The sequence below is a fragment of the Manduca sexta genome, chromosome 24 (assembly GCF_014839805.1).
Source record: "Manduca sexta isolate Smith_Timp_Sample1 chromosome 24, JHU_Msex_v1.0, whole genome shotgun sequence".
NCBI classification, from domain to species: domain Eukaryota; kingdom Metazoa; phylum Arthropoda; class Insecta; order Lepidoptera; family Sphingidae; genus Manduca; species Manduca sexta.
The window spans coordinates 16,698,008-16,714,146 of record NC_051138.1 but is presented as its reverse complement, the minus strand read 5'-3'; the positions used below and the strand labels follow the sequence as shown (position 1 = coordinate 16,714,146).

Genomic DNA, 16,139 nt, shown 5'->3' with positions numbered 1-16,139 from the left:
AGAAATGTCTTAAAAAAAATTACCATGTTTTGAGTTGGAAGACGGATTTATAAATATTGGTAGAAAACAAATTAAAACTTTTATTAATTTTTCCTTTTCAGTAGTATAAATTGTGATTTTTAGTTCACTAACAATCAATGAATGATTGAATAGTGCAGTGTACATATAAGTTAGCATACACGCGTAGTGAATAAACTAGTGGTCAGCGGTCGGGCGGTTACTCCCCGCTTCGTGCAGCCGCGGTCGACGCGCTCGGCGCCGCGCGGTCTTCCTGTCGCGACCCGCCGCGCGCCAGGGGATGCCATGTCCACGATATTGAAATATACCCACTGCTGTATATTCATATTGAAATATTGATTCACATTTGTGGCCGAAATTAAATTGAACTGCGCGTTTAATCTGATGACCAAACTTTACAAGCCACCCACGCACGCATGTAGTACATACTCAGCATGGAATTATGCCCCAAATTTGCGTTATCGTAAAAAGAAGGTCATTACCTGGTCTAGGATATTTATGTATGTATGCTTGTAAATATAAGAATTAAATTGTATTTGTTACTGGCAATAATCAGTTTTCCTTATTTCCCGTTTTAGTTATAATTATAATGAGTAATGACACGAAATAAGTTAGCACGGTTATAGTAGAAACACCTCGAGTAAGTATTAAGTTGTTATAAAAAAGCTGAATTATTAGCACTCACGCCAGCGAGAAAATATAAAAACTGGAAATATTTTAACACTTTATATATTTATAGCGGAGAATTTAAAGGATTTAATGGCCCTTAATCACGTTATCTTAACAAACAGTATAAAATGTTTTGTACGTTGTTGGCCGTATATTAAAGTTTTATCTTATATTTAATCTTTTTATATTTGCTTTATATTAATTCAGTCGACGACATTTAAATATATTTATACTAAACCTACACATTTTTTATCTGGCAGTATAAGTTTAATGAGACCATATAGAAACTGTTATGGTGTCTTTTATCGACTGTTCCATAAAGTAACTACGCTATTTTACTTCACAAGTTTTAAAAGATTAAAGTGTCTCTGATGTGATTTTTTATTTTGATTCAAATTCGTATTGTCTATGACCGCAGCGTGGAGCAAATATTTTAAATATTCTCTAAGTCTAATAGAATGATGGGTCTTCATCTAATCAAAATTAGTCAATACATAACAATTCCGATAACCTAACTTTGTTCTTCCTTTTCTTAATGTAGAGGTAGTAGGTACCGACAAGGCTTAAATACTTACCAGTTGGTGTTATCGCAGGTATGGGCGGCGAGGCGTGCGCCTGCGAACCGGAGCAGGCTCGGCGGCTTTGCCGGACCCAGAACCCGACCATCTGTACGACCACCACTCGTCAGAGGAAGAACTAGAGGTACCACCACACAATTGTTATTGTGCTTAATATTATAACTGAGGTGTGATTTAGACACGAGCGCGCGGCGGCGCGGTGGAACTGTGGATTAGTATTTGTTGTCATTATAATTGGTTTCAACCTTTTTAACTTTTACAAGATGAAAATATATATAGTTCTAAATGGTTTTCAGACGTCTAGCATTTTGTAAATATAGGAACAAGCACTACAAAATTATTATGTCGAACCAAATAATATTAATATGGTGTTTTATGGCTGACTACGTCAGCTTGCAATTTTGTTTAAATAAATATAATTTATACTAATCATAACTTAATAACTATAAATATTTTTTTTGTATTTCTTAATATGCTTGTAAAACTTGCAACAAAATCAGTTCAGCTGGCTTTACGTAATAAGACTAATAAATTACCATACAGATAGCATATAGACAAGCTTTTTATTATATTTAGAAAGTATAAATGTACAGTCGAATCCGTTTATAATGACATCGAAAGGAATTGACAAACACGTCATAATAAGCGGACGTCATACAAAGCGTTATGTGAAAAAAAATTTTTTTTTATGTAAATAGTATGCATGTATGTAAGTACTTTAATAGAGAAACATAGAAACTTGTAAAATAAAAATTGCACGTAATAAGTACATATGTATGTATTTATGTATTTACATAAAAGTTGTATTTTTTAATGTAAGTAATCTGTAATTTTTGTCTGCTTTTGTTTTTTATTTTATTGTAAAAACAGTCTCTAATACTATTGTGTATAGAAGACATCGCTATGTCAATTGCTCACTGAGATTCAAAACAAAAACGAGCCACGTGCCGAACGTCGTCGGGAATCAAGGAACATTACCGAGGGCGTAAAGAATCATGTCGGTCATTATAACCGGACATAATTTATTAAAAAGGGTCACAATAAGCGACATGTCACTGTAAGGGAAGTCATTATATTCGACTTTTTTATAAAGAATCTTATATGAAAACCAAACTTTGTAGTGTAATTACGTCATAATAAGAGGTTGGTCAATATAGGCAGAGTCATAATAAACGGATTATACTGTATATTATAAAGTTCAGATTTCAGACATTGTTCAAATCAGTTTTAAGAATATAAATACAAATATTATCACAAATTAACATAATATTAAAATAATTAAAGAGCGTTATTACGTATGGATGTAAAAATAACAAGCTCGTTGCTTTTGATTCGCTTTTTTAATTATCATAATAGACAACGTCGCGTCGCCGAGTCCGTGTGACGTCACATTTTACTACACTATTAAAATATTGACATGACTCGTATCAAATTGCTGCAATTGACATGTCTAATCGTTTAATTAGCTTGTTACTGGAGTAGGAAAAGTTAAGCAAGTCAATGAGCAGGGGAGGCTTTGGTGAGGCATGGGTAAAAGAGCCTGGACATTATCCACGAGTTCAGAATAATATGTATTTAAATCTTAATCGAGACTCCACTCGACCCTCTCTTCCCACTTGGCGAAGCCTGCTGGTTACCCAAAAGTATTATTTTCATATGAAAATTGCAATCGGTCTCTCTAATCCACGATCGCCGCTGTGTATAACTCTGCATCTATCCATAGGCACGCTGTGTATAGTGTCGACACTGCTCTCTGATGCCACATGACATGTGACATTGTGTTTAATATCCTCGGCTAGTATTACATCAGAACACAATTATTCAATCAGTGGATATTTGAGACTTGGAAGTCAGGTGGAGATGTCATACTGCAATTCTGCTACACATATATTTTGTAAAGTTTAATTTAAAGAATGGACCTTAGATCATCACCTACTATTTTAATTAAAAAGGAATTAGATATATAAGTGATTATTGTTTAGGAAATTTGTGTGTATGGGGGATTCATAATATCTTAACCAGAGTTAACGCTTCAGTTACCGGACACAAGTTCTAAATATTATAGTAGGTACGACTCAGTAACCCGTGGTATTACTGTACAGCGTGCCCATTACACATATTATACTACCTAGTCTTGCCATAAATATTGTAATAAAGAAAAAAGAAAATTGTTAACTGCAAATAACATTTATTACTTTTACAGTGTGTCAGTTTAATACATAAATATAAAACAATTAAAAATATAAAAAGCTTATTCGAAGTGGTCTCCATTGGCTGCAATACAGTCCTTTAAACGATGAGGCCAGTTATCAATAGAAGCACGCACTCTTTCCATGGGAAAATTCTTCACTGCCAATCGTATAGATTGTTTTAGGGACTCCAAATTATCATGGCGTTTAGAGCAAGCTGTACTCTCTAAAACTGACCACAAATCATAATCCAGCGGATTAAGATCGGGACTAGACGACGGCCAGTCTTCAGCTCTGATGAAGTCCGAAACGTTCGATTCCAACCAAGACTGCGTGGACCGAGCTTTATGACCCGGCGCCGAGTCTTGCTGGAAGGACCATACTTGGTTATTGAACATGGTGATGTTAAGGGGCTTAACTACCTTCTCAAGAATGGTATCTTGATACACTTGTGCCGATGTTTTGATACCTTTTCACAAAAATATGGCTCAGTCACTCCTTCATAGCTAACACCCCACCAAACCATCACTGAAGTCGGATAATGTCCACGTTGCACTCTGTCGACTAATTGGGAAGCTTCCTTAGAGCTTTGAGCATAAATACGGTCATTTTGTTTGTTAAAATGTTGCTCAATCTGCAAAAATTTTTCTCATCCGTAAACAAAATTTTTCTGTGACCTCCCTTTGCGTACCGCTTCAGTAGTTGTTTCGATTTTACCACCCTATTCTTCTTTAAATTATCAGTTAAGAAATGGCCAGTGCGTCTCTTATAGGCTGCAAGTCCTAAGTCATCTTTTAAAATACGCGACATGGTTCTAGGTGCTATCTTCATTTCCCGAGATAAAATCTTTTGCTTTCGGACAGGATTTCTTCGAATTCTTTCCCTTACTGCTTTGACCACCTTTTTCGTACGAACACTACGTGGACGGCCAGATCTTTTCTGTCACAAACAGAGGAGGTCTCATTGTACCTATTAATAGCCCGGTACACAAACATTTTACTAATACCAAGTGTATGGAGAGTTTTAAAAATTGCATTTGGCTCCATACCTACTTTGTGTAATGCTATCACAGCGATTCGGTTCTCTTTATCACCCCACACCATTTTAATATCGCAAAATATTTTACAATGTATTGGCGCCAAAATGAGAAAACACAATGAACAATCGTATAAAAATGACAGATTCGAAATTCAAATGTAATATTTTTTTATAATTAAGTGTAACAGTATTTATGGCCAGACTAAGTATAATGTTTACAAATACGACAACGATGGAAAAATAATGTCAACAGTCCTCTTTGTATGATTACTTACCTCAGTGGTGTGGTTGCATTGCGTAAAATCTCAGGTTCGAATCCGGGCTTCGACAAGTAGGTATTTAAGTTTTTCTTCTCATCATCTGCCTGAGTCTGGAATTTGTGTCCGATATAGCGAGGACTCTGTCTCTATCACGTCATAGCATGAAATACACATGGCGAAAAGTGGATGCACTAGTTGCGCTTCTGCCTACCCTTCGCGGATAACATGTGTGTATGTGTGTGATTGTGACTAAACAATCCATTTTTATTTGTGTCCATTGTATTCAATAAATACTGCAATGCAGACAAATACTATTTGAAAAGAATTAATTCTTTATATTGAGTATTTCCCTTCCTCGAATAGGATAGATCTAGATTTTACCCTAAAGTGTTACAGTAGCAAAGGCCATCATCAGTATAGTTGGAGTAATTAGAGTGATGTCAACACTTTAATCATAATTAGTTGCGTGAATTTTGGCTTCTCGCGGCCAATTGACACGAGTTAAGTCTTTTATCTTTACTAACTATCGGAGTATGTACCTTTTTCCTCTGTATATTGCTAGGTACATGTATGTATAATTGTTAAATTACCACATTGCTTGTTAAAAGTTTCTTCTGTCTTTGAGAGAGGGTAGGCCCTTCGTTCGTTTCCGACTAAATGTAGTTTGTGAGATTATATTATGCTTTTGAAATTCTTAGGCAAAAGTTTTAAGCATCCTTAGCTTTAATGTTAAAGTGAACGATAGGTTTAATAAAAAATATGCCGTAAAATAGCTGTTGGTGCTCTGAGTTGTAGGTTAGCTTTCATATTGTATCAAAGTGTATGAAGATCATAAGTAGTGAATATGTACCTATATATATGTAGTACATCATTAATGGAAGGATTTTGCCTTAACCCTTTTTGTCGGGACAAAGCCTTCATCCAATCAACGTTGACATGAATTTGGAGAGCGCCTGCTCGCCCCTCACCGCCCTGCTCCCGTTCAGCCCCCGGTGAGCATCACTTTTTTCTCATGATGAAGTGAAAAAAGAGCATGGAGTTAACGTAAAAATATAAAAAATGTTCCGGGAGAGACGACGATCCACGTTGTGGCGTTGACCCCGCTGAGTGGCGACGTGTCACGTGTGTGCATTGTACACTGTGTGTGTGCATGCGTGTGTGTGTTTGACAATGCGGTACATGCCGCGCCGGCACACAGCTCGACGCAAAAGCTTTTTAGTGAGTTAATGTTTATATTTATCCAAAATCCAAAAGCTGTTGCTCTATTGGTTTATCAGAAGTGTGATTACTTAAAGATATTTATTACTATAATCAGACTATAACGACATCCTAACATAATGTAACATTAGAGTATTAACATTAAATAGATAATACTTTTTGAGTTATCTCCACTTATTTTTGATTAGCTTTTAGTTACAAATATTAACTTTTATATATTTATAACATAATATTTCGTGGTTAATAAAATTTTAAATGGCGCATGCAAAAATCTATTAAAAGAGAACATATTAAAGCTCGGATGCTATACAGAAATTGTTATGTTTAATGTCGGCGAAATCCTTCTATTGCGTTTGGGCATTTTGTAGAATACAACATGTTGTAGAATGAGTAAGCCAGTTGGACCGGGTCGAAACCACGGTCTGGCTGAAAATCGACGTCAAATGGTCGATCAGCGGTTATCTGATAACTGGAAATATCGAAAACACACTGAATGTTTTCTCCATAAGAACCATGGCTCTTCCTTAAAGTTCGGTAGCTATAACTTCTCCCATAGTGTGAGTGTTCATAAGTGGTGATCATTGACCATCAGATGGCCTAGATGCATATCGCCTTATATATATTCTTTCATAAACATATTCTAATGTGTGGGCGAGCGGGCAACGTATCAAATAGCGGACCGTGCTCGCCCACACCCACCCTATTCGAATCAGTACCCATTTTCCCTAGAACGAATTCCCTCCTGACTTGAACAATAAAAAAAAAAAAAACAAATCATATTTGGAATGGATATAAGACGGTGGTCCGATCTAGACTTAATATAATTAACCTATACTTACACACTCTACAGTTCTATAATTACAGAATTAAATACATCCTATGTACAAGCTAAGAGACCGCTGACGCTGGAATTTAATGTTTCCTTTTGATTTATGATACATAAACGTAACTAACATATTTCCGCGTCACTAATAGAACAGCTCTACGTCTTGACTCGCGGACGTCGTTAAACTAGTACTACGTCCGTAAGTTGGTCGCATCTACTAAATGTTTCGGATAGTCCTTTATATAAACATATACATCACTAAAAGGTTGTTGGCATAGGAGAGACTTTTGGAGACTCCCGGCTTCGCACCTGCCGTTGCAACTCCTGTTAGCCATGATCGGCAGTGGCACGTTTTTTGTGATACCGAGCGGTGATGTCGTCGTCCTAGAACATATTAAAGGAATATAAGCTAGTTTTTGAGATAGCCAATTATGAACCCACCGTGCCATAGAATCTGTCCCACATAATATTGAAAATACTTTGGTCTCTTATTACACATCGGTTAATCTCCACGTTGGTCGCGAAAAGGAGGTCCAGGTTTTTAAATACTTAAGTTGTAAGGGCAAATATTAAATGGAGAGAACATGTTACTTCTAAGTAGACGAGAAGTCACGTCCAATATGGCTATAGGCTTTAAATCATAGGACGGTCCCACGTCAATGTCTCTGTCTACTACTTTAAGGATAAACCCTTGAGACTGGGTATGCGTGTTAAGTAATAATGATTCTACTACGTTATTTAAAAACGCTTTGCGGTTTGTAACAACTGCGGTTTAATAATTTTATTATATTACTTACACACGCATGTTAGGTGAACTAATAATTTTGTCCGCCTGGAATTTTATTTATACTATTCACCTTTTCCCCATTATATTGAATTATATCACCAACGTATTGCAGTTTAGCTTTACGCGATGATTCCTCTGCTTATCTTTCTCTGAGATATTGGGTGAAGTATAAATAAAGTAAATACGTACAAAATTTTAGAACTGTGCAACCTAAATTAGCAACAAGATCAGTAAACTGTGAAAATGTTATTCTGACGTGCATACTGTGTAAGGGTGAACGCCCTGCGGTACCGGCGGGAGGGTTTTATTACGTCACCAGGCACCGCGATCAGTTGCATTTCATAATTCCACGTGATCACGTAACTACGATTCGATCCTGCCCTCGCCTCTTCTAGAAGTTCTGTGACCAACCCTGTGAATTTCTGTCTTAACTGGTGGGTCTATAGTGAATAATGTCCGCCTGAATTTACGCCACACATTGTATTTTTCTGCCATCAAACAAAAGTGAGATCCGCCTTAAAAGAGATTGGGAGACGTTATATTTAATGTATCAGATTGACTAGCACAGTTCATACATTGCTATGTAGATTTTGAGTAACTCCTTTTAATCACCCCTTAGTTCCTAACGGTCTGGTCCTGTAGCGGAATTAATTCCGTGGGATTGTAGGTTTGCATCCGACGCATCGCCGAGAGAAGACGATGCAAGTTATTCGTTTTTCTCGTCCAGCCGCCTCTTCAAACGATGTTTGTTTACATCAAATAAGAAATTCTTTTGTCTCAGCGCATTCTGAATGCAACAAAGCGAGGCGTCTAACGTGCTTTAATGGTTTCTAGAGTACGTTTACTTCTTCATAGCTCTGATGCAGGTTTTTGTATAAACATTGAAAATGTTTTTTAGCTGGGAGGGCGGATATCATTTGTTTGCCGGTGTTCAGACCAATCACTTGCCGCAGGTTATTGTACACATTTTTAATTATAGTTCTAGTAACACGCCAATAGATGGCGCCAGGAAAAAATTGTATCGCGATATGGTTTACTCTACGAGGAACCCTATAAGACCTTTTCGAATTATTATACGATATATACCTCGCCTACGTACTGTGTAAATAATTAATAAAAACTAGCTTTTGCTCGCGGCTCCGCCCGCGTTGTAAAGTTTTTCAGGCTAAAGTTTTCCGATTATAAAAGTAGTAGTTTCCGGGAGCCTATGTTCTTCCCAGGGTTTCAAACTGTCTCCATACCCAATTTCATCTTAATACGTTGGGTAGTTTTGAGTTTAAGACGTTCAGGCAGACGGATGCAGCGGGGGACTTTGTTTTATAATATATTTTTATAGAACTTTTTAAGAGGAACAATCCCGTCATACATAATTGTTGCATAACTTTAACCGTTTACGCAGCGCACGCAACGGAAGCTCTCAAAACTAATAAATTTTCCCAGTATTTGCAACATGTTTCATTACTGCTCCGCTCCTATTGGTCATAGCGTGATGATATATAGCCTATAGTACTACACGAATAAAGAGCTATCCAATACAAAAGAAATTTTCAGTTCGAACCGGTAGTTTCTGAGATTAGCCATTACTGCTCCGCTCCTATTGGTCATAGCGTGATAATATATAGTCTATAGCACTCCACGACCAAAGGGCTATCCGACACAAAAAGATTTTTCAGTTTGGACCGATAGTTCCTGAGATTAGCCATTACTGCTCCGCTCCTATTGGTCATAGCGTGATGATATATAGCCTATAGCACTCCACGAACAAAGGGCTATCCAACGCAAAAAGAATTTTTCAGTTTGGACCGGTAGTTCCTGAGATTAGTCATTACTGCTCCGCTCCTATTGGGTATAGCGTGATGATATATAGCCTATAGCACTCCACGAACAAAGGGCTATCCAACGCAAAAAGAATTTTTCAATTTGGACCGGTAGTTCCTGAGATTAGCGCGTTCAAACAAACAAACAAACAAACAAACAAACAAACAAACAAACTCTTCAGCTTTATATAATAGTATAGATTCTAAGTTCGTGAAAGTGTGTTGTTCTCATTACGGATCCAGACCTGTTCAGCCGGGTAGCGATAAAACAGTAAAACCCATCATATCGGCATATTCAGCTTTCAGTTAGTCAGCGTTTTGTCCGTCGATTTATAAATTCTTGCTTATTTGACGGAAGGAAACAAGCGACAAGGCAATAGATGATAGGTAATTTAATTTTAATAAATAACCCTAATATTAACCTAAAATGTTATATTTGATAATATTATGTCTTAGCCTTCTTTGACCGTTATAAATTCATCATTATTTTTTGTTTTCTCTAATAAGATAGGCCTTATCTAATTCGTATTAGAGTTTGAACAAGCATAACCGTTTGTCTCTTTCTTTCGCTAACTTAACTCTATTAATTATACGAAAGGTACAAAAGGAAAAACTTATTATTAATTATATCTGTTGTTATAAATCCCATAAAAGCTTAAAATCATGTTTCCTTCCCTTCCTTATTTGGTATGTGGACTGTTCACTATGTTTTTTCTGGGTAATTCAATTACGGTATTCAATTAATCTATACGCTGTTTTATATTTCACTTGAATTGTCTTCATTATGCTACATAATTACCAAACATTTATTGAGTAGGAAAATAAAAAATATACATTATAATTGAATAATATTACTTATTTATCCTAACGTCTGTTGAGGCAAACAGAGACGCAATCAAATGGGCGATCTCTCGTACGCAAACCTTAACGTCTACGTGAGGGTGACGAGCCCAGTGCAATGCCAGACTATTTAATTCCAATTTATATGTGGTGTTGATATTGTGTAAGAGTGGGCGTGGATCACCAGCGGACGAGCCGCGAGTATGCTGTTCGTCTCGTCATTAGATAATAGCTAGACTACCCACATTCACCGAGTTTATTTTCGTTGTAGGTTGCGGGCTTATTGTAAATAAATCTTTACTCTCTCCTACATTTGCACCGATACCACTGCAAAGCTAATGATTCGGTTCAAAAAACGTTCGATTATAAAACAAAATGAAAAGATATTATCGAAACACATAGAATAAGCTATCTATTGTATGGCCTCAGTACATTACAGTAACATGATACATGGTACAATACGCCCTCGAGCATCTCGAGCTCGCAATGGTTGACGGGGGACACGCAGGCACCTGATCTCATGGCGGACATTTCGTCCGTAATGGATTTAATTTAGTTTTGAAATACAATACATATAGGGGATGCATCGCTTTGTGATACGCTCGAGTGAGTGACACGTTATTTATCAACTCCTTTTAGTACCTACTTGTTTTTACTTTGATAGTAAGTATTTTTTATAAAATCAACGAACAATTTATTATAATGTTAAAAAACACAAAGACTTTATAACTTAAAAATAATGAATTGAGTCGAAAAACATACCCAATTTAATGAGGATTATAATGTGTGCCGGTATATCGATATGACACACTCGCGCACTTACATTACGTTACATCATGCGACGAACGTTATAAGCTCGTTGAAGTGGATGCTGTAGTTACCCTTTCCTTAATAAAAATAAAAATGTAAGAAAAAATACGTGAGTACAAGAAAATTTGCTTACAATATGTGAAGTACAAATTCGCGTTATCCGTGCGTATTTAATTATAATGATAACCCTCGCGGTTACTTTCAGCAATAATATCCATAAAAACATCAATATCAAACAGATAACAAAAATATTTTTATAATTTCGTTCCTTTGCGCGGTCTCTTGAATAAATATACAGTAAATAAAGAAAAACATAGACGTTTCTAAATGTAATAATCTTAGAATCCAGAATACTCCGTAATATCCTTTAATAATATTATTTGCCGGCGGAGTTCAGGAGTAAAAGTTTCAAGAGGAATACATTGATCATAATATCTTGTAAATAAAATGAAATATATCCTGTCCTTAAAGAATTATACTTATATTAGGAATTTAATGCCATTGCTGTAGATTCAAAACAATACATTACACCTACAGTACCAGCGCCACTAAGAAACAAGTCAAGACAAGTTATCCGTGACAAAGGCCAGCAAACCGAGCTAAAATGATATAACAACAACACGCGAGTTTCAATTGGCGATGTTTATTAAATTAGGCCGGCTGTGCCGCGAATAGAGCCGACCCCACCACCCTCGCCCGGCGTCCGCAACAATCGCACATATAGCCTCACATATTCTTGTCTCTTAGAGTTTCACACATTTTTATCACAGTATTGGATTAACCAAAATGACGAAAGTTGGGTTTTGTGTGATCTGTAGTACTGCGTTATAACGTACAAAATATGAAATGAATAGGTCACGTCTGTCCATAAATAGCAGCAACGCCTAAAAAGAGTCCGTCTGGGCACGTGTAAGAGCTTTGTCTATTTATCACATTCAATCAAATGTTCTTATAGAGCTTTTAACCCTTAAAACTTAGGGCTAAAGTTCTGATGTCGCTGTACACTATATATGGAAGGTCGGTTGCCGTCGGGTGACATCCTTGTCCCCGAACAGTCTCAGATATAAAAAAAAACACACAAATTTCCAAACAGATGTAATATAGTTCAATTTAAAAGATAGGAATATTAATTATTCACCATGTACCTAAGTAGTCGTAACAATTCGATAGTTTGCAACGTTTTTGGGGTCTCATCATTATACTCCCCCTGAGTTCTAAGTCAGTTCGAATCATGTAGTATCCATTTGACGGGGGTGAGAGAGCTGACGGTGGTGACGATGGCAGGTGATCAACGGCCTGCCGGGCGGCGCGGGGTGTGCGGCGGGCGCGGGCGCCGGCGTGGCTCCTGTGGCGGTTACTCGTGCCGGAGAGTCGCGCCGCCGTGTCGCCTCCTCGCCGCCTCCCGCAGCGCCCGAGAAGCGCAAGTGGCCTGCGCGAGCGCATCCACACGACTCGGACGAGCTAGCTCCGCGAGCGCCTTCCTCCGATGACGACGACACTAAGGTACCACTAACGCATTAGATGCCACACACTAACTACGTGTCATCAGCCATTATCTGCTGCTAGGTTGATGTAGAGACACAGGTACAGGAGTTCACCTAAGTTAAGCACTAACAAATTAGCAGTTGCTGCAATAGATGCGTCGCTAATTCGTCGGACATTGTTGATGAACGATGGTATAATTCGTATAATTAGTACACGGCCCTCACTTACGTATCCCCTTGGGTGTTGCAGGTGGAGACGCCCGTGCGCTTCCGCACATCGCCGCCGCTGGAGGCGCTGAAGCCGCGGCGGAGCGGCGCGTGCACGTGCGCGGCGGGCGCGGGCGGTGCGGGGGGAGCGGGGCTCGCGGACCGCGCGCCGCCCTCGCCGCGTCGCCGACGCATCGCGCTGCCACCTCCGCGCCGACATCGCCCCGCGCTAGACTTCGATAAGATGCAGCAGGTATGCTCACCCCACGGACACTTCAAACTTGAACAATACTAGACTGACATGCCCTAGCATCCGACATAAAATCCCCGACTTACAAGGGGTATTTTATCTCCTGTCTTAACAAGAGTGAATGCGGCAGGTAGGTCGTCACACCTCCGTGAACACTATACCGTATCTTTAGCTCGCAACGAAATCAATATACAATGATAGAGAAGACATATACGTAGCTCTACAATATTTCGTAAGGGCATTTGGTATCTATTGTAGAGAACGCGCGCCCATTCCTCTATTATACACAACAAAACATTAGCCCCTATTTAAAGCAAGTCTCCTCATACGAAAAGAATCTACTTCTTAAATAATATAACGTGCTGTACTTGTGATCGTAAATTTATTTAAAGTACTTGATACTCTATTATCATTGACGCATGCCATTGTTTCGCTTAACATCGATAAACACGAGATGACTTTAAATATACAATAAATTGACTCTACAATATACATTATTAAAATAAAGTTCATAATGAAAAACATATTTATCCACTTTATGAAATAAATACATTCTAACTTAAATTAATTTGGGGCATACTAAACTAAAAACAAAAGCCTTAAAAGTTTTGTAACCCTGGCCTGTATTATTTTATAATTGTTGTAAGTGGCCGGCGAGGGTTATTATTAGTGGCGCTGGTGGCGAATGGGTCAGGGCGCCTGCCTCGCGCGGCCGGCATACTAATGTGGCGAGGGATGGCGCCCGCCACGCCGACGGCTGACTCTCAAAACATAAACAATAACAAAATCCATTCATAGCATAGTCTACTTAGACTCTATTTTTACGACTATCCGCAACATTTTACTTTTAACATATTGTAAGTTTTCTTGTACCGATTCTTATAAATTATAGTTCCATTAACAGTAAATAGTAAGTTGGCCTGTCTCTAATTGACAGATAGAAGAAAAATACATTAGTCCCTTGTTATTTGAACACTATTTTTCCTACACACTCGTGTCTCAGCGTATTGCGTAATGAACGCAGTGCGATGTCGTGCACTACTTACTAAATATAGGCTTTACCATTAGTTCGTGTACCTCTTGTGATATAAAAAATATATAGATACATAAACTAAAATACGTGGAAACTATTGCCTATTACTTTAACAAAAGGCTAGCGAATGTAACCCAATAGTAACAAACTTTTATTTGTGCGAAATTCTCTTACAAAAAACCGCCTTCTATTCATCGTCGTCGTCCAATTTTATTCTAAAATATTTGCTATTCGGAATTCGTTACAATATATTTGTAAGCTGAAAGCCGAAACTGTTCAAAATCTGTTAGTTGTGAGCAGGGTTGTTATGGATATGAAATTTCGGATATGGATATAGGAATAAAATTATATCGGTTTCGGATTCGGTTACGGATATGTAATTATTTCGGATTATCCGTTAGTTTCGGTTACGGATATTAGATTAAAGTAAAATAAAAATATTTTGAAATACAGTACGGCGACGATTACTAATTGTCATCGTCGATTATTAATTATCGATGAACTAATTGGGCGACATGGGTGTTCGGAAAACCTCTTAATTTGAGATGAAGTTTCAGTGAAATAGTGCCACCTCCTTTCCGTGAAAAGTTTTTATCACACTGTTTACATTTTGCAAAACAACCTTTACTTGATGGACGCATTTTGTCCTTATAAATAAATTTACTACGTAACAGAACATTTTTTTCACTTTATTAAATTAAGTACCTACCTAGTCCTAAATGAAAAAAATACTATTTATGAGTTAGGTTATGTTATGACTAAAAATAACAAACTATACCAAATTCACGTGGCGCGTGAGCGGTGGAACAAAAATCTGTCGGAACATATTATCCATAACTTATCCGAAACTATTATAACGGATACGGTTACGGTTGCATTTTTATTTCGGATATCCGATAGTTTCGGTTTCGGTTACGGAGCTCTATAACATCTCTGGTTGTGAGCTCAGATATATTAATTTTACACTGTTATGTAATTCGTATATAACTAAAACGACATATTTTTACGATAGGAAGAACTTAAATGAAAAATAAAAAAAAAACAATTAAAGATTTGGTATTGAGTTCATCTTCGGTCTATGAAGATGTTTTACAATTACTTTAAATCATCACTCTAAAAAGATAATCGTCATCATCCGAAGAGTGTACACTAAAAAGATAATTTCCATACAATCGAAACATTTGGTAAATAAATAAAATATTATTTTCAAATTAATAACCACATACACTGTCTTGACTACCTTCAGTCTACGACAAGAACGCGGCGTGTACCAACAACACCTAAATATGTGCGAATTACGATCATTTGTCTTGTCGCACCAGCAGCATTTCAATGCAAAGCAGACTCATCAGCCGCTGAGCTATACGCAGGTATATAAATAGGAAATATACTAGGATGTAAATAATATATCTGTTTAATGTGTTAGTATAGTATCCGGTGATTTCAGGTTAAAGTAAAATAGTTCGCTTCGCTGTAGTCTGTCGGCATCGTTTGCACCTCCCGTATCGACACGAAATATTATAATACTAGCTTTTGCTCGCGGCTCCGCCTGCGTTATAAAGTTTTTCAGGCTAAAGTTTTCCGTTATAAAATAGTAGTTTCCGGGAGCCTATGTTCTTCCCAGGGTCTCAAACTGTCTCCATACCAAATTTCATCTTAATACGTTAGGTAGTTTTGAGTTTAACACGTTAAGGCAGACAGATGCAGCGGGGACTTTGTTATATTATTTAGAACTTTTAAGTGAAACAATCCCGTCATACATCATTGTTGCATAACTTTAACCGTTTACGCAGCGCAGGCAACGGAAGCTCTCAAAACTCATAATTTTCCCCGTTTTTGCAACATGTTTCATTACTGCTCCGCTCCTATTGGTTATAGCATGATGCTATACCTATAGCACTCCAGGAACAAAGGGCTATCCAACACAAAATTTTTTCAGTTCAAACCGGTAGTTCCTGAGATTAGCCATTACTGCTCCGCTCTATTGGTCATAGCGTGATGATATATAACTTTGAGCACTCCACAAACAAAGGACTATTAACACAAAAGTATTTTTCAGTTCGAATCGGTAGTTCCTGAGATTAGCCATTACTGCTCCGCTCCTATTGAATATAG

At 37.6% G+C, this 16,139-nt stretch overlaps 1 protein-coding gene across 1 annotated transcript in view; it reads left to right on the top strand.

Moving 5' to 3' along the window:
* The window catches only part of LOC115449732, an 80,422-nt gene extending 67,386 nt beyond the window's left edge, over positions 1-13,036 (top strand). Inside the window, exons 5-6 of the mRNA XM_037442433.1 lie at positions 12,335-12,553; positions 12,785-13,036. Coding sequence (XP_037298330.1) covers positions 12,335-12,553; positions 12,785-13,036 — 471 coding nt within the window. The remainder of the gene's footprint in view (positions 1-12,334; positions 12,554-12,784) is intronic.
* The last annotated feature ends 3,103 nt before the right edge of the window (positions 13,037-16,139 follow it).